General features: G+C 38.3%; 1 protein-coding gene and 1 pseudogene across 1 annotated transcript in view; one reads left to right on the forward strand and one right to left on the reverse strand.

Moving 5' to 3' along the window:
• The window catches only part of KIF6 (kinesin family member 6), a 177071-nt gene that overhangs the window by 27019 nt on the left and 122223 nt on the right, over positions 1–27829 (reverse strand). Inside the window, exon 15 of the mRNA XM_064445467.1 lies at positions 8180–8230. Coding sequence (XP_064301537.1) covers positions 8180–8230 — 51 coding nt within the window. The remainder of the gene's footprint in view (positions 1–8179; positions 8231–27829) is intronic.
• Positions 11018–27577, forward strand: LOC135312801 (adenylosuccinate lyase-like; annotated as a pseudogene).

Consider the following 27829-nt stretch of genomic DNA (forward strand, 5'->3'; position numbering starts at 1 on the left):
TCCCATCTTAGAATTACAGAAGCACTCTGGTTGGAAGGGACCTTAGAAGGCTGCATGGTCCAACCTACTGTTCAAAGTTGGGTGAAAATGGCGTCAGACTAGATTGTCCAGGCATGTTGTGAAAAACTTGAAGGACAGACATCCTGCAAACTTATCTTTCAATGTGTAACTATCCTCATAGCATCTTTTTCCTAATATCTTAATTTTAGTAGACCAAATTAGAGAATTGAGAGCTTCATCTCCAGAGTCTGTCTTGCTTCCTTACTAGTCACCAGAAGGAGTCTGTAAATAATAACTGAATTCACACTGAACTTTTCAGTATTTCAGAATAAATACTTACTGCAAGAAAGCTTACAGAGCCTGCAAGCTGTTCCAACAACAGTGAAATGCTAAAGTCAATGTCAATAAAACTGAGAACTGGATAACTGTGCTACAAGTTCATGACTCCTAATAAAAATATCACTTGATCCAAAGATGTCTTTGCTCTTTTTTGAGATCAGATAAGCTGAAGTGGAGTGGGTCACATGGGAAACTTAATAGGAACACACAAATAATCTCAGAATTTTCTGACAGTTCAGGAGAACATTTCTGCAAAGAATTCCAGTAGAGATGCCATTCTTGAAAACACAATGAAAGAGAAAACTCATGGCCTGCCTCTGTAATTTAGCATTGCAACTAGTATAAACCTGCTACAGACTAACAGAAAAAACACAGCAACAAATAAAACTGCAAAAGACCCTAGAAAGACTGAAGAGAAACTTATGGAAAGAAAGGTCTGTGTGGGCTTGAGGCCTGAAGGGACAGGTTTAAGGAATGTCTTATTAGAATATACTCCTGCAGTTATAAACTTCATTCCTACATAATCCTGGGAAAACCCCAAAACCACCTAAGATGAACCTCAGGTACTGCCGCAAGGGAATCATTGCTGCTTGTCTAGCTGCTGCTTTGAATACATGGTTCTTTTTCCTAATTGTGATTATCTTTACAGAAGAACTTGGTACATACAAAAATACAGAAGCTCCTCAAGAGTTCAGAGTTTTAGCCATATACTGTGCTGACTTGAAGCACAAAATGGCATGAGAATAAGTCTGTTATGGTGTCTAACTTCACAGTTACTATAGGCTAAAGTCTACGCTTTTTTTCTCCAAGACAAATCTGGAATAACTACAATGACTTAAAAACACTGCAGTAACAAGAAGCTATAAAGATCTTCTATTCTATTTCCAATATCATATAGAACTACTTATATACATTTCCAAAACTAATTGCCCACCAGCATTTCAAGCATTTGCTTAAAAATCGATTTGGTAAATATTTCTAAAAGCACTTCATATGTTACAATAATTACACAAAGCAAATTCAAAAAGTGTCTTTATCTTTGTCAGAGTAAAAGTCATTTTAAAAAAAGCAAACAGGCACTGGTTTCTGAATTTTCAGCCAGTTTTGCTATTGATATCTTTGTCTTAACAACAGTGAAAAATCGTCATCTTTCTTTAAAGGCACAATCTTTCTGTCAGTCTCAGAATTCCAAAAATAAACCTTAATGCAAAGCATTTCTGATTTTTTTCCTTTGAAAGACTGAAGAAATGAAACCCATCACTTAAAAGAGTGGCCTTGATACCACTAGAGGTCACCCTTGGAATAAAATCAGTGCCCTGCATGCACAAAAACTCCACTGTTGCTTGAGATTTCAAGCAGAACTATATAGAAGAACGTAACACACAGAAATATTGTCCATATCAAAATTGTGGATTTCTAAGAGGAATCTTTCCCTTATTCTGAGGCCAATGCAAACTGACTACATTGCTTCCCTCCCCAAAGTAGCATATTTTACAGACTGGAAATACATGAACAGTTTTAAAGGAAGCATCTTTGGATACCTAGCAGCACTGGGGACATGTTGTTTTATCTCTTGTAAAAAAAAAATCTTATAATTCTGGACTCAGATTATTTCTCTGAAATGCTTTATTTAGCCTGTACATAAGATATCATTTTTCAGCACCAGGAATGATGGTCTTAAAACAGGCTATCTATTATTCTCCATAGACTGTGTTGGATTTGTGTGGGAAAGTACAGACTGCCACTTTCCTCAGCTTCTGTCATTTTGTGATTGAAAACACTTGTGTCTCTTCATTTCATGGCATTAGTACAGATCAAGACTCTCCTGCTTCATATGAACAAAGTTAAAAGGCATCTCAGTTACAAGATGTAAAGCAGTGAAAGAAACTGAGCTCATGTTATTAAAATATGGATTTATTTAAATAGAAGATTAACTCTGATGCAAACCAGCAGTTTGGAAGTGCTATGTGCTTTCCATTCACACAGATCACAGCAGAGGAGTTCAAGACAGTTATTAATTATTAGCCTAATTAATGTTATATATGTCTGTAGGATGCTGCTATGGTTGCGGAGAGAACTACCGCAGGCTTCGTAAACAAATCTTATATCCTCACCAGATAAAAAACATGGTGGGCCAGCATTTCTAGTGGCATGGTCTACATTGGAAGCATTCAAGGTCAGGTTGGATGGGGCTTTCAGAAACCTGATCTAGTGAAAAGTGTCCCTGCCAATGGCAGGGGTATTGGACTAAATGATATTTAAAGGTCCCTTTCCACACACACCATTCTGTGATTCTATGATATCTAACTCTGGACAAGTGGGAGCAGCAGTTCCCAATTCTACCTCTCCAGATATGCAGAAATGTGTCAAACAACATAGAATCATAGAATCATTAAGGTTGGAAAAGACCAACCATGTCTCCTAAACCATGTGCCAAAGTGCCACGTCTACCATTCTTTTAAATACCACCAGGGGTGGAGACTCCACCACCTCCCTGGGCAGCCTGTTCCAATGCCTGACAACCCTTTCGGTGAAGACGCTTTTCCTAATATGCAACCTAAACTTCCCCTGGCGCAGCTTGAGGCCATTTCCTCTCGTCCTATCACTTGTTACTAGGGAGAAGAGTCTGACCCCCGCCTCACTACAACCTCCTTTCAGGTAGTTGTAGAGAGCGATAAGGTCTCCCCTCAGCCTCCTCTCCTCCAGGCTAAACAAACCCAAGTCTCTCAGCCACTCTTCATAAGACTTGTTCTCTAGACCCTTCACCAGCTTCGTTGCCCTTCTCTGGACACACTCCAGCACCTCAATGTCCTTCTTGTAGTGAGGGGCCCAAAACTGCACACAGTACTTGAGGTGCAGCCTCACCAGTGCCGAGTACAGGGGCACTGTCACCTCCCTGCTCCTGCTGGCCACACTATTCCTGATACAAGCCAGGATGCCGTTGGCCTTCTTGGCCACCTGAGCACACTGCTGGCCCATGTTCAGGCAGCTGTCAACCAACACCCCCAGGTCCTTCTTCACTGCACAGCTTTCCAGCCACTCCTCCCCAAGGCTGTAGCATTGCATGGGGTTGTTGTGACCCAAATGCAGGACCCGGCACTTGGCCTTGTTGAATCTCGTACCATTGGCTCCAGCCCATCCATCCAGCCTGTCCAGGTCCCTCCGTAGGGCCTTCCTACCCTCCAGAAGATCAACACTTCCACCCAGCTTGGTGTCATCTGCAAACTTACTGAGGGTGCACTCAATCCCCTCATCCAGATCATCAATGAAGGTATTGAACAGGAGTGGCTCCAACACTGAGCCCCAGGGAACCACGCTCGTGACCGGCCTCCAACTGGATGTAGCCCGCTTCACCACATATTTGCATACTATCATGTATAGAATATACAGTAGTGGCAGCTTCTTAGAGCACCACAAACTAGTACCTTGGAGGAATAGCTTCTCTGAAATTCTTTCCTACCACTGGATGAATTATTTCTGCAGTAGTACTCCGATGCAACACTGTCTGTCCCTGTTTTATTCTGGTACCGATCACACTGTTCTTTCAGTTCTAATTAATTAAAGGTGAAGAAGCAGAATGAAGCACACTATAAAGAAACACATACCAGGGCAGAAACTGGTACTAATGTCTTTAGAACATGTATGTAACTTTAAAAAGGAAATGATAATGTAGACAAAGCTATAGAATGAAAAAAGATAAGGAGAATGCTCCCCATTTTTGCTTAAAACAACTGTGTGTTACAAATCCAAATACAAAAATAACAGATGCCAAAATCCTTGGTCTCAGGCATTTGCCAGTCTAAATCAAAGGCTGGTATGCATTTTCAGGGATTCAAATATATCTGTTATTTCTGACTCACCTAGTAATTTTATTTTTCATGAGGAATGGGCTTTTTCAAAGGAATTTTGCTCAGAAGAGAACTTGGAAACAGCTCTTTGAATAACAGCAAAAATATACAGTATTATTTTTAAAAGTCAAGTTACAAAGCCTGGGAAAACAAGTGTGTTTTTTTTTAATAAAATGTTGATAAAACTGGGCCTTAATGCTGAAATCCTTAAAAAGGATGCAGATTCATTACAAAGATGTGTATTTGCCACCTTTACCTATGTCAGATTGTACCTATTTTTTTTTTAATTTCAAATAACTCTGCAGAGACAATGGAGTTGGACAGAAAGAGAGAGATTAATTTGGTCCCAACAAACCTCCCCGGAAGCAGAAAGATTTTGCCATCTCTTGATGTTTTCAGGAGAACCCTAAAAGAACTGAAGGTTGTTACTAGTCCTGATTTCAAAGCTCACATAAAAAGAGAAGGGAGGCTCATGAAGAACAAGGTGAATAAGAAAAAGTATTTGAAATGGAAAGCTGAAAATCTGCGTTTCATCCAAAATGATAAAGTAACTGCAGTTATCGATAATGAGGGGCATGCTGTGCCAAAGATGCTGCATCACGGGCCATAGACTGTACCACTCATATTAATTTAGAAAACATGTTTCATACTGCACATAATGAATGACCCTTCTGTGTATGAAGCTTTGTCAGGATCTGTTTGAAGCTGACTGAATAGCCTGGGGGACTTGTAGATTTACTAAAAATTTCTGCTGATATGGACAGATTAGCCAGAAGTATGCTCGAGGGTCCTCCCTAACTTCCAGAGCTGACCCAACAGAGGCCTCTACTTGAGATGTAGTTGAATAGGCAAAACTGTGCTAGTCTCGGTTCAGTTGCTTCTGTTATGGAAAGTTATTGTAAAAAATATGCCTTTGCTAGCATGACTCCATCACCATGGAAGTATCTACCCATTAAAATATGTCATAAGATTTCCTATGTCATCAGGCGGGTCCAATTTAGGATTCAGTCTTCCCCAAGTGCTGGTGAATATTACTACATTAGCCTGAGTGTCTGTTTGTAATCATGTTCTATCAATGCAAAACTGGAATAAGATAATGAAGAATCAGGTCCTGTATTTTACTGAAATGCTAGTTTAAAGCATCTTAAGATAATGCTTCACTGGGATCATATAAAATATCGATTTTCCTCCTACAACATTGCAAATCCCAGGGAAAGCTTTTGTTTCCACTCTTTTCTCCCACCTTTTCCACCCAGAAGCACTGGTGACCCAATCTTTTTGCTTGGTCAGTATTTCAATAGTGTGTACATTATTTCACTTTAAAGACTGCCTAAAAATGCAGTTAAGCATGTCACTCTGAAAGATCTTACTGAATAAAAGAAGTTATTTGCATAAGTAGTTATTCTTACAATTAATAAAGGTGAAAGTTACACTGAGAGTGAATCCTTGCAATTTTACGCAAAGTATTTGGTGTTTCTGGTTGTGTTCTGAAAAATGTGGAGCACTCCCTTGCTTCCAATGAAACCTTCCATCTATTTGTGCCCTTGTTAACTCCCAGCATATGGTATTTTAAAAGAGATAAGAACAATGGGCTAAGTAGTGGAGTTTTCCTGCAATGAGAAAGCCACATCTTAAGCATAGCCATGAGGGAAACAGATCAACACTGTTTAAAAACCAACTAGAATAGCTTCTTAAAGAGTTTTAACCATAAAATGCTTTAAGTTAAGGAAAAAAAGGCAGCTGGAAGATGTTAACTTGGTTTCTAATTGAAACAATGGTGTGTTTTATTTCATGTGGGATTTCATCAGACTCTTAATTAGACTTTTTACCATGCAGTATTCATTAAAAAATATCTTGATGACATTCTGGTCATCAAGAAGATCCTGGAAGACTTGACACCTGTTACTCCTTGGAGAACATTAATCCAAAAGGCAGGCAGGCAAATAATATTCCCCAACTCATAGAATAAATATTAAGTCAAAGTATCCAGAGTATTTAAAAGAATAACAAAGGGGGAAAAAAGTCCGGAAAATACTTTGTGTAGTCCAGACCTAGTGATGATAAGCAGATAGCAATGCTCAAAAGCCAAAAACACATGGGTTGCCTGCTACGTTGTGGAATACTAACAGAATATTTACAATGTGAATCTATAGCTGGTAAAGTCACTACTATGTCATTTCCTAAGGACATGAAAAAAACATGCTTACCTATTTTATGAAAAGCAGCTTAAATAGTTATTGAAAACAGCGTTTGCAACACAATTTTCTATATAGTAAGAAATCAGTATACAAGACCAGATGTTATCATGCAGATTGAGACATACACTTCATTTTTTGAAACACTGAGTAAAGAATTCTCATAAAAGACATTGCTACAATTCATCTTGATTGAACTTCTTAAAGTGACATAAAATTAGTAAATAGTATTAAAATCTGGAGTGAATTAAAGAAAGAATTCCATGTTGCACTGAAGATATCACCTTTAGATTGAACTTCAGATATAGAATAGAATAGAATAGAATAGAATAGAATAGAATAGAATAGAATAGAATAGAATAGAATAGAATAGAATAGAATAGAATAGAATAGAATAGAACACAATGGTTGGATGGGACCTGCAATGATCATCTAGTCCAGCTGCCTGAACACTTCAGAGTTGACCAAGTTAAAGCATGTTATTAAGGGCATTGTCCAAATGCTTCTTAAATGGCATTGACCACCTCCCTTGGAAGCCTGTTCCACTGTTTGACCGCCTTCTTGGTAAAGACACTTTTCCTAATATCAAGCCTGAACCCCCCTGATACAGCTTTGAACCATTCCCCATGCCCTATCACTGGATACCAGGGAAAAAAGATCAGCACCTCCTTCACTTCCCCTTCTCGTACTGATCAAAATGAACTGAGCTTGACCCCTAGGCCTAATTGACATGGACAGCATTAATTTTCAGTGCTGATTTTTAGATAAAAATCAAGAAGGATAAAGGCATAAAATAATAACATCACCAACAGAGCTTGAGATGCACAGCTAAATTAGAAAGAGAAATGGGAAACTATTTTGCTACTCTGCAGTACCTTATTTTCCTGACTTTTGGGAGAAAAGAAAACCCCCAAATTTTCTCTTTCTTATTAAGAGACAAATATTGTCTGCTGTGTTATGTAGACATAGAAATAAAACCATCAGCTGCAATCTGGTCTGAGTTAACTCCATCTATTTTTGTGAAGAAAGTCCATGAAGGCACATTTTGGGACTCTTTTACGGATCTACATGAGGGGGGCTTAAACTGTTATTGCCCCAGCAGTTTTCTGTCACATTTTAGCTGAAGTTTACTGTCCCAAAAGTGGAATTCTCATATGAACACTCCTAGGCCATTTCAGTACAAAGCCAGTAGAGTCAGCTTAAAGCATCTTAAACCAAATTTGGATGACTTTACACTTACGTGAACAACTTACATAGACACTTTTAGCTTCACAGCTGTGTCAACAGAAACTGCAAGAAATAACTTCTCAACTTCTATAACTAGATGCGAAAGAAATGACCTGTATATGCCTTCAGTCCCTCTTGGAATAAGGAAAATTAAAAAGGATGTTAGACAGATTGTGGCAACATGGCTAGAAGCTCAGTCTTGGGACAAATCACTGTTGTTAGTGGGAATTCAAATTAGAGTCATAAGAGAGCAAAAAAAAAAAAAACCCTAAAAATGAGGAAAGCTTAGATGTTCTGTTCTTGTTTTGGTCACCCTGAAAAGAAAGCAAGCCAATACCAAACCCCCAAACCTATGAGACTTTTGCATTATTTTTCTCACAACCCATACAATCAGATGCCTTTTGAGCCAAATCTCTGGTAAAGTGCAGAGTCCATGTTCTTTATGGTATGGACTACTGTAGAAATATTGTGGCAAAAACTCTCATAGAAAATACAACCTGCCCCAGAAGCAGATCCAGCCCTGGGAGAGATCTTGTGGCCCATATTGTATCTGAAATGTTTTACTCTCACCTAGAGCTGCTCTTTGAATGTGCCTCTGGGTTATTTCTCCTTTCAGATGGTCTGTAAAAGACACAAAATGAGAAGAGTTAGAATTCAAAATGTCAAAAATCAATGAAGCAATTGCTTATTTCCCACCATTTGAAAACTCCTATGCTGCTGGCCAACTTAAAGGCATTTTTTGTGATCCACAGGACACGTAGTTTTCTGAGCTCTCTCCTTCTCACTACTGCAAGTAAACAAATAGGCACAATTTGGCTCTACATATCCTCAGATTTAACTTTGTCCAGTAAGAAAGACTGAAAATGAAGCTATTTACTGTCAAGCACTTTCACAGGATAATGATCTCCTGCTGCTAGATACAAAAGAAGTCCAAGTGAGGCTAGAAGACATACAGAATTCCAAGTATTTGTTCAAGCAGACTTATAGGCGCTAGCAGCGGAAATGAGATATTAGGTCATCCAGTCCACCTCTTTGCCAGTGAAGAATTGGTTCCCTACAGTCCATTTCTTCCTGTTCATCCAGCTCAGTTTTAAATATCCCATGTGCTAGAGCTTCTGCAAGTTCTACTGCTCAACATAACTCACTGTGTAGATGTCATTGCTCTTCAACTGAAATTCTTTAATTTCATTATCTCATTATTCCTAGTTAGGCTCCCATGCTCCATATTATTCACCTTTACCCTTCTTTTACTAATTTCCTCCTTGATCTATGACACTGTTCCAGTTCACCAATTAGTACAAACAATAATTAGATTACCACATGGGAAGCCATTATTCATAGATATTAATGGAACCAATAAAGGAAAAACATAACCCTAAATGTGCAATTCAGCAATATATGTGTTCTGAGGGAGGATGGGATTATGTCTTTCAAATTTTCAAATTAAAACAATTTCTAAGCAGAGTCCTGCTCATAATCTTTATTAAGATATACATCTGGATACCAGGGAAAGAAAACAAATTCCGTGCTGGATTCACTTTTCCCCCCCAGACCTGTGATTATATATATTAGCATGCATTCTGAATTAAAAATATCCTTTTGCTTACAAGTGAAGACTTACAGAGTAAGCTAATCAGAGCAAATTAAGTCACACTAAGAATGTGAAAAACCATTTAAATTCACAGGTCGTAAGAATTAGACTGTTCTATGAGCACCAAAGAATTATGAAAAAGTAAACTTCTTTCAGAATTAGAAGAATAATTCTTAGGTATTTAGTAACATTGTAGAATAGGTATTATATGCAATACATTGTAGTATAACAGCCAAATTACATTGTTCTGAATGTTTTTAGAAAACAAAACAAAACAAAACAAACCCCTACCTACTCCTTGTCCATAAAACAGATATTGCAGATTCCTTTTTTTCTGCACAGGAAGTTTTATTCTTTTCAATTATTTCTATACAAAACAATGAATTCTTCTGTACTTAAAGTTATCTGTAAAATTAAGTAAAGCCTTCAGCTACTGAGAAACAGCTTAACTGAAAGAACTAATCTCACCTACCCCAGCTATACCAAATAAACCCTCCATCTCAGCTGTACTAACACTCAACCAAAAACGCATTCAGTTAAGCAAGCTCCTGATTTCTGTAACTATAGACAAAACCCCATTCATTAATAATTTTTCCCAATAAAAGTCCAGTTAAATGATCAACACTCATGCTATTTGTGCTTTAAAAGCATTATACAGCAACTCAGTTGATGTCAATACTCAGTAAAATGTGATTAACAGTACTAATTCTATCCACAGATTGCTTTTTGCTATTCTGGATATTTATATCCTTGTGTTCTATTGCACTGTATCGCACAGGGTGATGTTATTCACTCAATATTGAGTCATGAGACTGTTATGAAACAATCTGTAGTAATCTTGAGATTCATCTCAATGGATTACCATTAACTTTGGTGTCTCAGAAAGCCATCAATACAGGTAGCTTCACACAAGGGCTCAGAAACACCCTTTCTTTAGCACTGTGAACTGCAAAAGGCAATGCCACTGTATTTTGAAAAAATGGTTCTAGTAATGAGAATATGCTGTTCATCAAGAATCAACTGAAGATAAAGGTGACATATGAGTTCTCTACCCTGTCAATACCTGGTCTTCGTAGTATTATTTAGCTTTCTTTAACCTTGCTAGAAACAGGTCAGCAGCAATCAAAAATGTTTTGCATAAATTTCTATCAAGTGGCAATGAGGTCAACAGAAAAACAGCAAGCCAAACAAGTCAATGAAAGTAAGATCGAACAGATAGATAACAGCTTGCAGTCAATACAAATATGTGGAAATGGAAGAATATGGGGACTGGTTTTAAATTATTATAGCCAAGAGGCTTGACTTCCAGTTACCTAGAATTTACTCTGAATACAGCTGGGACAGAGAGCATAGAGGCTGCAGAAACCCTACTTTTATTGCAAACTTTGTTAGGCCAGCCGTCAGCGTGGAACTGTCCCAAATGCTCCTCCCTCCCTTCATTCTAGCCTTCGTACACTTCTGCTCCATCCATGACATGGACCATGATGTTGCAAGAAATCTTGTCCTTCTTCTATTTGGCAGCTTCATGAAAGAATGAGAAGTTGGAACCAGACCACCTGTAATCAGAGGGGAACCAAAGGAAACTTCTCCTTCTGCTAGAAGAATAAAAATCCTGTCTTACCATTCTTCTAGCAAAAGACTTTTCTTTTTCTTCTATGATTAGAAATAGAAAGGTGACATTTATCCAATTCACATAGTCCAAACTTCCCTTCTAGGGCAGCAAAAACTGAACTTCATTTCGCAGAAAACTTCCTGAGGAGAAATTGTAATTGTATTACAGGAAAAGTAGCCCAAACAGGAATTTTTGTTCAGAGGACATGACGGTATCTTGAGGCACCTGACTATAATTCCATACCAGGACTTAGCCAGATATGATTTAATCTTTCAATTTGTTTTAATCCAATTTGAAATTTGACAGTTTATTTAGATTTCCTTTGGAAGAAAACTGGTTTTCATGTAGAAACTCTTATTTTTGACAAAGCCTTAACATTTTCTGTACATGTTTTTGATTAAAGTAATCTTCTGTTTTCACTACAAATACTTGTGGGGGAAAATGAATGTTTCTGACCTGCTTTACTTTTCTGCCTCTGAGAACAGCATCATCCCAATGCAAGGCTTGAAGTTCATAAATGACAGAAGTAGGGGATGATTCCAGTGCTGTTGCCTGCACAGACCTTCCCATATAAACAAATGGAAGATTTTAGTCTTTAGTACTGCCAGTTCTACAGTCTTCGTAAACACAAATATTTACTCAAAGAAATATGAAGAATCACATTCTCATTAAAAAAACCCCATGTCTTCTGATTCCAACAGTGTAAAATTGTAGACAAGGTAGTGCTTGAATGTGGTTTGCAAAAATTGAATTTAAGACTTGGCAAACATATTTCAACACATGGCTAATTATGTTTTCTGAAGTTTCACCAAACAAGAAGCTAAAAATAGGTCTGCAGCAGATACCAAATAATTTTTTCCAGTGGAGTCATTCTTCATTTGGAGATAACAGTCCCAATAAAATGTTGAATGCTGCAACTCCACATGTTTTGGCAAAAAAGTAGTTTTGGGGAATTTAAGAATTCACTCAGCATGCAGCCAGCTGTCATTAAGGCTGTGATAAATCTGTTGGTTTTGGCCTGTGTTTCTGGACACATGTACCATCCTGAGGTATGGAACAGAGATGAACCGGTAACACAGAACTTCAGCTTTTCGTCAGAAGACAAAAGCAAGGAGGGAAATGGATAAGACAAAATGGAATGGAGAAGTCTAATTAAGACTGATGTAAAGCAGAGGGCAGTGTCCTATATGCTGACTAAATAGGACAGAATTAATAACTTGAATAACATGGCTGTCCTTTAACTTCTTGTCTTTGTGTTCTTCCAGACTGTTTCATGAAGCAGAAATTCTTTTCCAATTTATAACAGACAATGAATGCTTTGACAATACTGTATATGCTTCAGGGCAATACAAAAATGAGTGTGCTACAATTAAAAAAATTTGATTGATGAAAGTAGAGTGTTTTGGTTTTGTTTGAGTACACATTATGGATTTTAAAGCTTCCCTTATGTTTTATCAGACCTTCCATATTATACTACTATAAGGTTTCAATGACTGTTAACTTAAAAGATAAAAGTACTGGACAAGCTAAGAGTACATATACAACCTTAATGCCCTCCCTCTGAGAATATTTGTTTCTTACCGGTGTGGATAGACCTTTAACTTGATGCAGGGTCTCTTCTGACTTAATATTTGACAGGCTGGAGCCTTAATCAATAACCTCTCGTCTCTTGTTATTTTTTAATACTTTGCTATTATTTTACATTTTCCAAGCCTGTGTTTAGCTTAAGAATGCATTCCATCCAGGAGATCATGAAACCTTCACACCTCAACTAGGATGCTGTATCTCTTTCTTTCTCCATCTTTAAATAATTTTAGGTGTTACATAAAATATCTAGCAGAACATCCTCTTATACATTCAGGGAACCTCCAATTCCTGGAACTCAGCCTCCAGGGCATTTTGGGTCCCTAATAATGCTGTACAGTCTAAGTGTTAGATCTTATTTTTTCTTTTTTTGGGGGCTTCTCTCACCGCCTCACCAGTGAGCAGGCTGGGGGTGCACAAGAAGTTGGGAGGGGGCACATCTGGGACACCTGACCCTGACTGACCAACGGGATATTCCACACCATATGACATCATGCACAGCATATAAAGCTGGGGGAAGAAGAAAGAAGGGGGGGACATCCAAAGTGATGGTGTTTGTCTTGCCAAGTATCCATTATGTGTGATAGAGCCCTGCTTTCCTGGGGATGGCTGAACACCTGCCTACTGAGGGGAAGGAGTGAATGAATGCCTTGTTTTGCTTTGCTTCTGTGTGGCTTTTGCTTTCCCTATTAAACTGTCTTTATCCCAACCCACGAGTTTTCTCACTATTACCCTTCCGATTCTCTCCCCCATCCCACTGCGGGAGTGAGTGAGCAGCTGGGTGGTGCTTAGTTGCCAGCCAGGGTTAAACCACAACAGGAAATATGCAGGGTTGTTGTCTGTAATGCAGTGCCCCTACATATGCTGTTGGACCCAGCTATCATCCAACCATGAAGACCTACTCAAGACCCTGGATCTATTAAATTTGATTCATAAAGTTGCATGTATCCACTTGAGTCAGATAAGGAGTCCTGCTGAATAAGCACAAATTAAAGCTGTATACTCAGCCATTAAACACTGAGGTAGGCTTTTAGAGACAGAGAGGAGGGTAATCACATAACTTCCATGAGCCTTGTAGAGATATATTTTCAACTGAGCTTGAGGTCAGAGTTCCAATGGTTTACAAAGGATTTCTGAAACTAGGAGACATTGAACCCAAATGGAGATATTTGAATGGAGTAATTTCTCAAATGGAGAATATAGTCACTGGAAATCTTACCAGATGTGTTAGATACTTTTGAAAATCTGGTACTGAAATTGAAATTGTATGAGAACACAACATATGATAAAAAGTATCTCAAAAGAAAAGTCATGTAGTGAAAAAAAAGATTCTGTTCTAACTCAAAACCTTACAGCACTAAGAGCAAACAAACTGTTCAGCCTTTCTCTGACCCAGAAAAATATTGGGGGCAAATTCTGACTCTTTGCAACCTTTGTCCCTCTTGGATGGCAAAAACTTGTCAATTGGCTGCATTAGGACAATATGTAGGGGCAAAGCAGTCTGCGCTAGTAACCTGGCTCAACACTACTTCTGATGCAAATACGCTATTTTGGGATACATGGTTGGCCAAATCCCCATGTAATCTGACAAGTCCTAGCTTTCAGAAAGCCCTCAGAGGCATAAGGAAAGAGAAACTACTATTGCAGCACTCAGAGCCTCCTGACTACAGCATACACATTCTTCAAGGTATGAGATACAGACCTCATCAGCATTAAAAATATATTAATGACAATATGTGAGGCAACATACTGTGAAGTACAACCTGCTGCAGCAGATTTCTGCCTTTTGTTCACTGAAGAAACATCTGCAGCAGTTTAAGATTTTACAGGGTCTCCTTTCTCCTTTTCCTTCTCCCTTCCCTCCTTCCCAAGGTTTGCTGTCAGAGGTTACTGCCCCCACAGCAGAGCAGGCAGAAGCAAATGTCTGCCAGCATTCTGGCTACTCCAGCACAGTGTGGCCTCTCAGCACAAGCATACTGGCAATTTAATCTGTGACACTATCATCAAGTCAACTGGAATTTCTGAAATACAAGTAAACATTTTTTGCCAGCTGTGCTGGGAAGAAAGGACTGGAAACAGTAACTGCCAGCAAAGAGATGGGTCAAACAATTGGGAGCAAGGTAGCTGATAGTATTTAGTAGAACTCATCAGTCAGAGACCCCAGGACAAATGACAGGTTCAGAATCGGAAGCACAATCCTGACTTCCACACCAAATCCATAGCTGCAAACCGAAGCCTAAACTCAGCACATGAACAAACACAGTTGGAAATACACATTTTTCCCAACATAATCTCATTCTTTGAAGTTTAAATATCACAGATTCAAATGCATACACTTTACTATGATGTAGGATACTGCACATTTTGAGATTACTATTTAAAATAGCTGACTGGGACATGTTCCCTTCCTTGGTGTACTCAGCTGAGACAATCACAGTTTTTATTGACACATTTAATATCTTCAGGCATGATCAAACTTACAGACAGAAAGCTTATGAGACAGCACTCTCTGCCACTCATTGCTATAGGATGACGCTGTATTTGACTTCACTGATTATTCCTTGAGTTACTCTATAGTCTTCCAAACCCTGTCCCCAGCTATGCATTTATTTCTAACCTCCATATTAAGTCTCCTCCCCATTTCTTACATGTTCTTGTTAGTTCTGGCCAGATTACATCATACTTTTTTTTTTCTCACAAGGTGAGAAAAATTGTCTGATTGATGGACATTCCTGTAATTGTTCATTGTTTGGCCTGCATTTCCACAGCACCCTTTATCCCACATTTTTTTTCTAATAGCCTTTCATACCTTCTGGCTGGTTCAGAAAAATATGCTTTGATAGAGCTATACAGCAAAACTGTACAGAAATGGAATTTATTTTTCTGAAGACAGCATTCTGGACCTTTCTTTTCCTCTAAGTACAGACCGTCAATGGCCGCATAGGCCTTAATAGTTGAGTTGTTCCCATTCTTCTAAATGAGGAAAATGGTAGCATGTACCACAGCTCCCATTCACCCAAAGGTGACCCCTTTCCATGGAAAGCAGAGTATGGGAAGTGGCTAGTGCACATAAATTCCTAACTGCCCACATACAGAATACTAGAATATCTAGGATAACCAACAGAAAGCCCTAAGTGCTCTAGACTGCAGTTCAACATCTTGAAACTAGAACTCAGAACCTGGATGCTTTCTGAATCTAGAAACAAATGCTCAGACTTTTATTCTATTGACCCAAGGTTGGCTGTCACTACCCAGCTGGGTTTTCTTAAGTTGAACCCAATGCAACCCAGGCAGTTTCATCCAAGCATGGATGTTTAGCAGCAAGCACACTCCAAAAGACTTCAGCAGAAGGACACATCATTTCTGGATTCTCAGTGGGTAGGAGATAGGCAGCTCAGTCAATAAAGTAGTGCTTCTGTATGCACTAGCAAAGGCAGTTTTTTGTATTTCAGGAATTAAAGTGAATAGTTGGTTGTTTTTTGTTTCCCCCTAGATACCTCTCCTGAATGTAGGTGCCTAAATTTAATTTAAATGGTACCCTAGATGCCAGAGTGTTATTTTATGTGTTGTCCAAAGTTAACAAATATTATGTGTATCTATCTTCTTTTCATATGCTGGAAAGGAGACAGAAATGATGCACATCTGGAAACTGCTGCTCTGTTGTTTATCAAATCTATTTGTTCATGAATTAAATATGGGGCTGGGCCAAAAAGCATGGCTGAAAAGAAATGCCATATGGATAAGGAATCATAATTTGTGAATTTAGTACTCTGGATGCTCATATGACTAAATGCAGCTTATCTCTTGATTATTTCTGAGAAATTAATGTGAAGAGAAAGAATAAGGAAAAAGGAAAATAAAGTCAGAGGAATAGCTTTGTATACAGCTCCTCTCTTTGTTTTTTAATGTCCAAATTTAAGAAGCTTAAAAAATAAACAAAGGGTGTTAAAGCAAAAATAGACAAAGTCAAAACCAAAGAATTTTACCTCCAGAAAGTTTTCTGGTAATAGTACGTTGGTCTCAGTTAGTATTTTGAACAGAGTGTGAACATATCCAAGTATAAGATGGACACAGTTATTTTCTGTTATAATACTGCCTTCATGGCTTTGTAATTTCTATGCAACAATTCAATGTCTAGTTTCATTTTGTGATATTTTTTCTGGTCAGGGCTGCCCAACAAAAAATTAAGTATAGAGTTCCAGGCTTCACTATATACTTCAGTTTCACAATCTTTTAAAATTTTGCCATCTTACCCAAGAAATTGCCCTGGAATTGGGCTCATATTGCTCTGTGACTTCTGGTCAGATGAGACATACTTAGATGATGTTAGGAACCTAACAGATATGACACAAAATTAAAAATCAAATCAATAAATAAAAAAATTATGCTGCTGGAGCTGCTTAGATATACTACCATGTTTTGAGGGCATGTCAAGGTTTGAGGGTGATGGAAACAAGGTCAGAGTGAGAATGGCATCCTTTTAATGCTCATTTACTTATATATACCAAGACTTTGAGAAATGGCTTTTTGAGTGTTAGACACATATTAGCAACCCAGTAAAATCTGAAATAGCTTCCTGTAAAGACACAGTATATATTTACTGCTGTGATAAGCCTAAGTCTGCTTCTTGAATTGCTCAGCAATTTAAAACGTATCCTGATTCTATATAACTGGCATAATGATGTCATCAGCTCTGAACAGACACCTTCCCTCAGCCTTAACTAAAGTGTACGAGAACGTCTTCATAATACAGCTATTCTCTGTTGATTGCACTCCTTCTGCAACATTCACAGCCAGCTGTGGTGACATCACTAGTTCTACATGATTTAGGAACCAGTTTGATTAGAAAAGAACAGCTACTGTATTTTAGTACACGTATGTATGTATGCCTGTAATGCAAGTCTGCTTGAATGCTGTCCAGATGTGTAAATGAACCACAATTCCTATGAAAAACAATTTTCTGTTTCTGTGCTTGCGAAGGGGTATCATTCTTTGACAGCACTACTCTGAATATGCTAAAGCCTGCTTCTCTGGAGTCTGAAGGTTTCATTCTTCACTCAAAATCCCAGGCTATCCAGGACTAAAGACAGACATGATCAAAGATAACTTTTTGTACAAAAGACTGTAGAATTAAAAAAACCCACTATAATATAGCATTAACTATCATCTAGCATCTTTTCTTTAAAAGAGCATATTTAATATACTAACTTAAGAGCATTAGCCTAATAAAACAGCAAAATGCAGTGTAGCAATCCAGCAATGACTACCTGTTTTCAGTCTGTAGACAGCCTACAAGCAGAAAATCTGTTACTGGGAGGTACTTCCAAGTTCATAGTTATGGCAGTTCATAGCTTGATTAAATCCAATGAGCTTGATCCATTTGCTTTTAGTTATTCCAGTGAAAACCTTAAGTAAAAAGTGTTTACTTCATTTCTTCCTGAGCATAACTTTTTCCCCTGAAAATACTTCTCTTTCTAAAGAACAGAACATCATTTGTAATAATTAGAAAATGAAAATGTTTCCTACATATGTAGATTCCAACACAGATCCAAAGAAAACATTAACATCTTAGGCCCAGAGTGAATGTTACACTAATAAGGTTCCTCTGTTTAAAGAATAACACATCAGGGGAGCATAATAGAGCTGTTCAAATGAATTCACTCAGTTTGGTATTTTCTGAATAAGTCATTTGAAAAATCGTGTTTTCTCATTCTAAGGACCCATTCAGCCTATGCACTGTCACCCAGGGGCATTGCCTATTGTTTGAAAGTAAAACCAAACATATGTAAGCTACTCTGAAACAATGGGCAATATTTAGCATTGGCATAAACATATGCATTGGCCCATGAAGCCAAAAGACATGTACCTTCCAAAATAAGTTCCCTGAGTGCTGCTGCAAAGACAATTTTATATTACCGAAGATGGTATCCTCTTACAGGGAGGAGCAGAAAAAGGAGAAAGGCTGCCAGAAAGCTGCTAGGGCTCCCTGGTTCTCTTGTCAGTCTCAGCTCTAACAGAGCAGGAAAGACAAATCCTGCACTAAGGACTGACAGAGACAGAGGAATGTCATCTTCCCTTCTGTCTTCTCTGACAAATGCCCAAACATGAACCTGCGCTGGAGCAGCAGCAGAACAGACAGCTCTGTTACAGCTGCCATCAGTCTAGCGTACCTCTGAAACAAGACAAGAGCTAGAACTATAATGTTTACATTGCCCACAGTAAGTATAGCAAAGATGGATTTTCTCTCCTGATTTCAGAAAGGCACAGTAATGCTTTACAGGCTATTATAATAAAGTTTATGTTCTTGTCTGTTTTTTCTCCTTTTTTGCACATCTTGCCCCAGTTTTCTGGGGACTCCCATTCAGCTAAAAGTATTACTTTATTATTCATGCTTAACCACAGAGCGTTAAGAATTACACTAAGCAAATGAAACAGCGCTGCTCCAACACAATGTGAGCCCTGCTCACATTGCAGTGACTTCTAAGGTTCTAAGCGAAAATTCTCATGTAAATCAAAAATACGATTTGTTGATTACAAATAAGGCAGTTAATTGATTACTCTGATTCACTATGAACACTGAGAAGAAACAAAAAATTCCTTAACATGAAACTTTCACTGAACTGCTAGCAAGAAAGAAAAATATATCCCTGTCACTCTCTGCTTTATATTATGAGTCAACTGGCTGCTCCTAGAACAAGAAAATAGGTTGTGGAAACTTTCATCACAGTGCTGAGCCTGCCCCAAGATGGTAGCAACCAGTTACCATTTTGTAGCTATCTGCCAGGCCTGTGTGAAATGTATGACATCTATTGGGCATTACAGCACCTTGAGAGAGATCTTATGAAAGATGCTGTGAGAGATCAGCATTTTTATACTGTGCTCTACAGATCCCTGGCTAAACTGAGCCATAGAAATCAGCCTGAAGTGAGCTGGGCATTGGTAGAAAAAGAACCTTAAAAGAATCAGGGTGAAAGTAAGTTATATTTAATAATGGAAAGAAGGAAATAAGTTAAAATGGAAGGAGTTGTAACCAAACATAAATAAGGTGTAGCATCCTGCAAAGCAAAGTAGATCATGTTTCTAACACAGAATAAACTGCAGATGGTGACAAGGTGGTTAAGAAAATAAAATCTGCAGAAACTCAGCTGTTTATCTGTGTTTTCAATTCCATGCTTCCAAAAATCAAAATGTAACATTTAAAAAATAGATTCCAAAACTGCAGTCATAATGGCACGATGATTAGATATTTATCCAAAACAAACACGCATAGGAATATGTTTTTTCAGCATTAGGTTGCAAAACAAATGGGCCAAGAAATTAAGGAGAAAGAATCTGAAGACTGTGTCACCCATGCTGAATGGCTTCAGCTTTAACAGCTACTGCTATTTTTGGTGGATGCATAAACATGCCTTGCTTATTACAAAATGCTTTGAAACTGACCTGGAGATCAGAAACAGACTGGGGCTTCTAGGCACCGGGCCACATTGAATAACATCCCAGCTGGGAAATTACATTGAGGGGACTGTTTGTCCCCATGGCCTGTTTTCCTTTGTGTTTTTCTCACAGATGGCTTCAGGTTTTGCAGAGCTAATGTGCTTTGTTATGTTAGTCATAAGTGACATCCCTTAGGAGTAAACAGCATAGTTACACACCCGAGATTAAATATGCTGGAAATACTACTTGTGTTCCTTTTCTGACACAACTGTTGTGTTCTGAGACCAAGATTGACTCTGTTTAAGTGGCAGAGGACATCTGCAGTATGCAGGCAGCTTCTCAGGAGAGAAGAAATCAGTTGAGATTAAGTGTATTGAGGGTTTATTTTTATATATATCTCAGTGCTGGAACAGAAGTGGTGAAGCAGCAGGCAGGCAATCTTTTTTTCAGAGAGCTTCCAGTCTACACTGATATGTATTTGCCAAACCTCCTACTTCTCATGGTAAACTACTGTTTCAGCTTGTTCTAGATTGCTGATTTGGCTGTTCGTCTGGAATTTGTCAGGTTCTGAGCAGTTCAGCTGGGGTAGCAGTTGCCAGGCAGCCAGAAATCCAGGACTCGTAAACCTTTGTACATGCAGAATGCATGCAGAGTGACACTGAGCAGGCTTCGTAAAAGTCATCTGGGCACACACAGTACGTTTGACACCTACAAAATGTGCTGCAGGATGGCTTGCACAGCATGTGCTGCACGAGTGCCCAGGTGCACTTACTGAGCATATCCTGAGCATGTTAGATTCACCGCACCGCTCAGATTTCTGTCTGTGAAGGAAATCTGGGACCCTTCGTTTTTCAATGTCAAGCACTGATGGATATGTTAGTGCTTGGTTCTCATGGAGCCTTCCATATCAAAAACAGACTCTGATCAAAGAACAAGACAAGTAACAATCAGAAAATTCTCTTGCCATTCTTGCAAGTTATGTCCCTTGTGACATAGAACTCAGTGTAATGTTTAAGGGCAGTATACAACACTTCCATAGGGTGAAAGTCTTCATTCTGAAGAATGAGAAAGCATTTAAAGGTAACCACCTTTTAAATAGAGGACAGTCCTAAAGTGACTGGCTAAGTGCAGCACAGATTGCTCTCAACGTGAGAAGGCGGCTGAGCAGCCTCAGTGGTACAAAATTTGGCGAAACTGTGAATGCAGTTCAAGGAGGCAGCTTTGCAGACCTCAGAGGTGGACTATATTGCAAATATTTCACAGTATAAGTGATATTATTTGTCTGCTTAAAACAACTACTACTATATCTAATGCTTGTTGCCCTTTATCAACTAAAACAATAAAGCCAAATGTGGAAATCTTTTCAGAATTTTCTTTTCAATTCTTACACAAACAGAACTCAAACTGACCTCGGCTAGAATTTTTCTTGAGCGAGGACTTCAAGATTTCAAGTTCTATGGACTTTGAAGGTCTCTGCTGAGAACAGCAATTCATACTAAACCACCTGAAGAATGAAATGCTGTAGAATGATATTATTGAGCTATCTGTTCATTAAATCTGCATACTGAATTCATTTATTTATAAATTGTTTGCATCTCATTTGAACCAGATTTGCCTGTGGAATGTAACCTTTCTTCTTGGAGTTTCTCAATCCCTTTTTAAGCCCAGTCTTGCCATTCTTATTCTCTACTAGTCATTTCCAGTAAAATTCACTGAGCACATATATCAGATATAAGTCTGTGTAAGTACTTGATACTTTCTGGAATTAAACTAGAACAGTGAATTATACTAATCAGCAGCTATGAGTCCCAATGTTTATTTCCATAAAAGAATAAGTATCTCAGAATATTACAGTGAAGAATGGAATGCATTTCAAAGCACAGTAATTTCTCCCTTATTATAGCCTCATTTCATTCATGGCTGAAACAGTCCAGTAAGCTGATGTCTCTGACTCAGAACATTTATATTAATCTAAAATCAATAGATAACACTACCAATAGTACTGAGTGTTAAGAAAGCAGCACACTGATTTTGATGAATTTTCCTTTCAAATAGCAAATCATCACAGCATTGTAATTTAATTTAGGTTCCATGTAAATCATGGAATTTTTCTTCAACAGAAAAAAGTTCTATCCTTCCTTAGTACATATACTTCTTCAGCAAAAGTTTAAAGTCATGTTTATGCATGAATTCCCTCAAATCTTTCAGTCCATATAATCACGACCTAAAATATGCATAACACTCCTAATTTCATCCTTGGAATTCTAGTTCTTAACTAACTGATTCTGCTTTCTCAAACAAATTTATTGCCTTCATGTGAAGCTAAAACAATGTGGATATACAACACAGCCAACAGAGCGCTCTCAGACGACCTCTGCCTTCACTTCATCTTATTTCATTTCTTAACTATGCAAAAAGGTTGCTATCAGTTCCCTTCATAAAGTTGTGCAGGTATAAAGAAAAACCTTGCACAGAATATTTCTACTTTGCAGCTTAAAAGTAGGTCTACTTGGCTTACCTCCATGGGGAGGTAGAGTGACCATAACAAAATAATTTTTTGTGTGTGTGTACATAGAGTCTTGTACTCTAGGTGATTATAAATTCAGGTTTTACATTATTTACGTTCTGATTAGGTTTTACATCTAACTGCATTCACAGAAATAACAGTGCGAGGTACAAGGCAGTGAATCAGAATCAATATTATTCTTGAGCACTGCTATGCCTTGTCCTCGCCCTCCTCCAGTCCTCATCGATTCAGTGTAGCACCCCATTAACTGTGATACATAAGGTCAATTATTTGAATAATTTGCAAGCAAATTAAATGGACACTCTTCAAAAATCTTGCTTTGCAATACTAGGACACGCCCTCACTACAGATTATAATTGGCTTTGGTATCCTATGATCTTGTGCACTAAAATCAAAGCTTGAAGTGAGGCAGAGCAGTGCAACATCTCAGCATTCCTGTGGGTATAGATGCATCATCAGCATCGTGTGCACACAATCCACCCACCTACCCTTTTCCATTCCAAGAGTGCCTGTTTCCTCGCACAGTTATTACTCCCACATGAGTTTGCCCTTCCTCTCCCAGCTTCAGTCATAAGCTGATTTCTGGACAGACTAAAAACAACAGCTGCTTCCCTTTGGGCACAAAATTCCATTTAGCATGCTTTTTTTCCTTTAGGAAAAAAATAAATCTAATAGTGGTATAAATACCCCAAAATAGACAGACATTTATAGGGATGAACAGGAAATCTTTACTAATCTTAAATGCAGTTCACACGTAGCACATTCTTACATATAGGCAACTTTTTTACTTGCTAAATTCTGAATTAATACATCAGTTTAATTTACACTGAAAACAGTTTTAATTCCCCCACCCTTAATTTGCTGTGTGATCAATACAGTAGCAGTTGGGCCTTTTTGTTGTTATTTAATGCTTTGCAGTTTTTTCAGATGTAGACGACTTCTTACTGTTGGAATCCTTTCACACAGAATGTTCTTGATAATGGTGTATAACCACCTTACTCATAACAGTGTCCTAGAAGTAAAACTCCTGCTAACTCTCATAAGGAGAGAAGTTTTGACTTCAGAAGTTTTGTCATTGTTTCTCACCATCCAGCTCTATTTTAATTGGCAATACATTAAATTAGTCTTCTCCAATTTGAGTCTGTTTTGCCTGTGAAGGTAATCAGTAAGTGATCTCCCCATCTTTAGGCTGACCCACAAGCTTTTTCTTCTTATTTTTTCTACCTGTTCTGCTGAGGAAAGGGAGTGAGGGAGCAGCTGGATAGGTGCCTGGAGCCAGCCAAGGTTGACCACTGAAAATGTGCTAGGCACAATTACTCAATTTTTTGTGAGAAGAAATTCTGTATCTTCACTATTCTGAAATCAAATCCTTGGCTTCAGCATAAAGTTTGCTTCACTAAGACTTTTTCACTAATAGCAAAAGAATCTATAGTTCTTGTTAGAGACCCTAACTCTTTGAAAATTATACAATACAAAAACACTTGCAGTGGCACAGCATTTATTTGGGTTTTTTGTTTTTTGTTTTTTTTTTTTTTTTTTTTTAGCCAGGGAAATACACATTTTTAAAGTTCTTTATGTTGGACTAGAAAGGCAAAAATTTACTTGTACGGCAGTGCTGGCCCACTTTCCACTTCTATGCTGGTTACAGAGTTCTCATTATTTCCCTGACCTCTCAATTATTTCTTTCCAGTTTTACTTATGTTGGTTTTGGTATTTGTCTTTTAAACTCTACTGCTTTGGTACATTCTTCACTTAAATGTAAACAATTCTGAATTGTTCACTCAAACCAACCCAGACATGTCTACATGTTCAAAATCCATACTTGGTTTCTCTGCCTTTTGATAATGTATTTATGTAGTATATGGACTTTCAGATAGAAGTGCCCCTCAATGCTTGCACAAAGCCCTTTGCTCCTTTATTTGTGCCTATGCAGAGGTCTGTGTGATAATGCAGAAGGCAGGATCACTAAAATGACCTGTCTTAGAAACACTTCCCTCTTTTTCTTTTTCTTCTTTTTTTTTTGTGTGTTTTTTGTTTTGTTTTGAGTATCAGAAAAAGGCAATTTTCATCCTACAATAAAATTCACCGTCTTATTTCTCGGAGGTCATTGTGAAAAGTAAGCATTATGAAAAATCTCATACATACATATTATTTTCCATAAAAGTAATCTAAAAATCTCTGCATTCTCTGCTGTGCTATTAAACATAAAAGAGATAGAATCCAGGAATATGTGGTATAGTAGCAAAGAGGCATGCTAGCCACAATTTCTCATTTCTGATATTATAGTCACTCTATACTTAAACTTCAGTTTACATCTAGACGTTGTTTTCCTTAATCTTTTTGTGCAAGCAGTAACACCAGCAAAAGCCTACCATGAAAACCTTACTGCAAATTTCTTTTTTCCAGCCCTAACTTCCTGATGCTTTTGAAATGCTAGTGTAATTGAGAAGTGGTTGGAGTGTACTTCTGTGTACTTTTTTAGTGCAAAACACTAATATTTCCAAAGTCAGAATGAAAGCATATTTGTGAAATAAAAGTTACAGACAACTGCTGTCACTATCTCAAAATATAATCAGACTGCATGAAATGGGCTCTATGGCCTCTGTGGTGCATAGTTTTATACTATTAAGTGTAGCTTAGAAATAACAGAAACTGATATTGATGGGATCTGTTCTTGATTGTGCACAACAAGGCAGCCAGGAATGCTTAAAGAAACTGAAACAACAATAAAAGTAAATTAAAGATCTGGTTGCAGGCCACAGATGACTCTTATTTCTCCTACCACATTTTCAGTAAAAATTTGGCAGGTTGGTAATCTTACTTAGCATCTTTAATGGTCTTCTGAGTATGTATGCTATGATGAGACAGACTTAACTGAAAAATTGTTTCAGGCTGCTAAACTACATAACTAGTGTAATTGCATTGGCTAAGCTGAAGAAGCCAGAAAGTGTCATACTGGATGCACACATTTAATAATTGTTAGAGAGGTGCTAATAGGTAGATTTATTGACAGCTACAATCAAAAAAGGCTAGATAGGAGAAAAGGACAGATGAACAAAATATAGTATTTATATTAACCAGAGTGCTCATTTTCACATGCTGCATGAAGTTACACAGAAAGAACTGAAGAAAGGACTGACCATATGATCACTCTCAAGCCTCAGACAGCAGTGCTTAAAAATCATACACAAAGTAGTGTATATCTGCATACTCTGCATAGACCAGCATATGAGTAGCTATAAGAGGATACAATGTGGATGGAATCTCTTGCTTATACAGTAGGATTACAGTATGAACTTAATGAAAAGACTATTTTTCCATTTTACTACCAAAATAAAAAAAATGGAGAGTAATGAAATTAATTTTCAATTAGAAAGCACTTCACTTGTAACTCCATTTTATATACCAAAACAAGATCATAATGGGTAATTTTGTGCAATTTTTCTTAGAACTATGGAGACATTTCTAGTCTGTTTCTTAAAGAAGCTTTTCAGTATTCATGTGGGCTACAAGTTATTACAACTTCCTATAGAAGGCTATAAGCATCATCAAGTTCAGCGCAATATTAGTGATCTGTTATACAGCTGCTTGTTTTGTTCAATGGATCAGTTTGATTTTTTAGGTTACATATACATATGAATATGCACTCAGATTTTTGTATCATTCATGTTCCCCAAATATGCTTCATTGTTTTACTTCTAACACTGAAGAACTTAATAAAAAACAAATTTTAAAACAGAAGCTTTTAATTGCAGCAAAATCCATACCCTACTGCACTATAGCTATCAGGAGTTTTGCGTAACTTACTGGGGAAAAACCCATAGTGACTCAGCCCAAACCGAAGATGTATTTTAGCTTTTGCTGGGATCCATGGAAACAGAGTCTTGAGAGGCTACACCTACATTGCTTTGTTACATTATTTCTGAAAGCTGCCACAGTAGACTCCTGCAAATCTCAAGAGACTTACAAATCTTGTCCCAGCATGACACTACAAGTGGTACCTTCAAGGACTGACATGTGTCCCACTATTTGTTGTACGGTCTTCCACACCCTCCAAACATTTGTTCTTCCCCTAAGACATTTGCAACAGATATAAGGTGTATGTAAGGTGGCTGCTAGGCTCTTGACTTCAAGCACCACAGCCTGCAGCCCCAGGCACTGAGAAAGATGTGCTTGTGTGTGGCTGCTTGTTGCTGGTGTTCGCTACGCCTGCTCCAAAATGGATTTCAACTTCAGCAAGAGAAAGAAGTTTGACACTCAGTGCTGACTTTGGCTTTACCTGATTTAGGCCAAGAAATCTCTTGGGCTTGTTGCAGATGGGTAAATCTAGGAGGCAGGAGTAAATGAGGACAATGTGGACTTCAAGATGGCAGCAGAGAACAAGAGGTTGTATCCTGATGTGATGGCTCATGTTCACCCCTGTGCACACTGCTGCCTGAAAGCTGCAGGCATTATTCACCTTGGAGATGCTTCCTGTTACTTGAAGAATAACATGCATTGTCTTCCACAGTAGGCTGAACTCACTTTTCTAAGTGTACTAGGGGAAAAAGCCTACTTGGCAGGATTTAAATGAGCTCATATGGACACTGGAGATACCCATAGTTGCAAGGTGAATATTGAAATCCTACTTGCATAGGCCAATCTGTGGATATCCATGCACAAGTTCTGTACTGAAGTTTATGTTCTGGCCAGTCTGAAGGAGGCAAATGAGCCTACTGGGGGAGGGCAGGTTGATTCAGCTGTCATGTCTTACAGAAATAAGCCAGTGTTCAGAACACTGCTGGAGCAGGGCTCAGCACCTTATGTCTCTGGTTCTGGATCCCTTCCAAGCATCCTTTGCTGTGGTTTGAAAACACAGTGCCAACATGGCTGAGGCTTTCCTCATAGCTGGCATAACTTTAAAGATACTCTATAATATCTCTGAGGGACTTGTGGTGTACCTGAAGGTGATTGGGAGGGGAATCTGGGAGTAGCTACCATTCATGACCACAGAATAGCTATAGTGAAAGTACAGAGGACTTGTCAGAACTGCCATGAGATTTTTGTCCTTTCCCAGAAATCAACTGCTGTTAGAAGACAAAAAGTGATGATAATGACTTCATTGTCCATGTCTTTGCTGGTGCCACCCAAAGAGGAAGGAGAGAGAAACTGAGAGCAAGGTCTGTGCCACTGGACCTGGGTGACAGATTACTTTTAAATCTAGTCCCTTACAGCCTGTAATCTGGATGCTTGAAGAGACTTGGTTCACCTGAATGTGTGCGTACAGGAGGACATGGACCTGATCTCCAATTACTTCAGGGATAGAGGACAAAACTGTGTTTTACATCTGACAGAGAGCCTGGGTAACCAATTTTTAGGAAAGAAGTTACAGGCTTGGAATCAACAGGACTCAGAGATCAACCAGGACATATCAAAGGCTGCTAGGAGGATCAGATAAGTCCTAGCTTGGGGTTGAATGTATCTGTAAGTGAT

Source organism: Phalacrocorax carbo, chromosome 3 (genome assembly GCF_963921805.1).
Source record: "Phalacrocorax carbo chromosome 3, bPhaCar2.1, whole genome shotgun sequence".
NCBI lineage: Eukaryota > Metazoa > Chordata > Aves > Suliformes > Phalacrocoracidae > Phalacrocorax > Phalacrocorax carbo.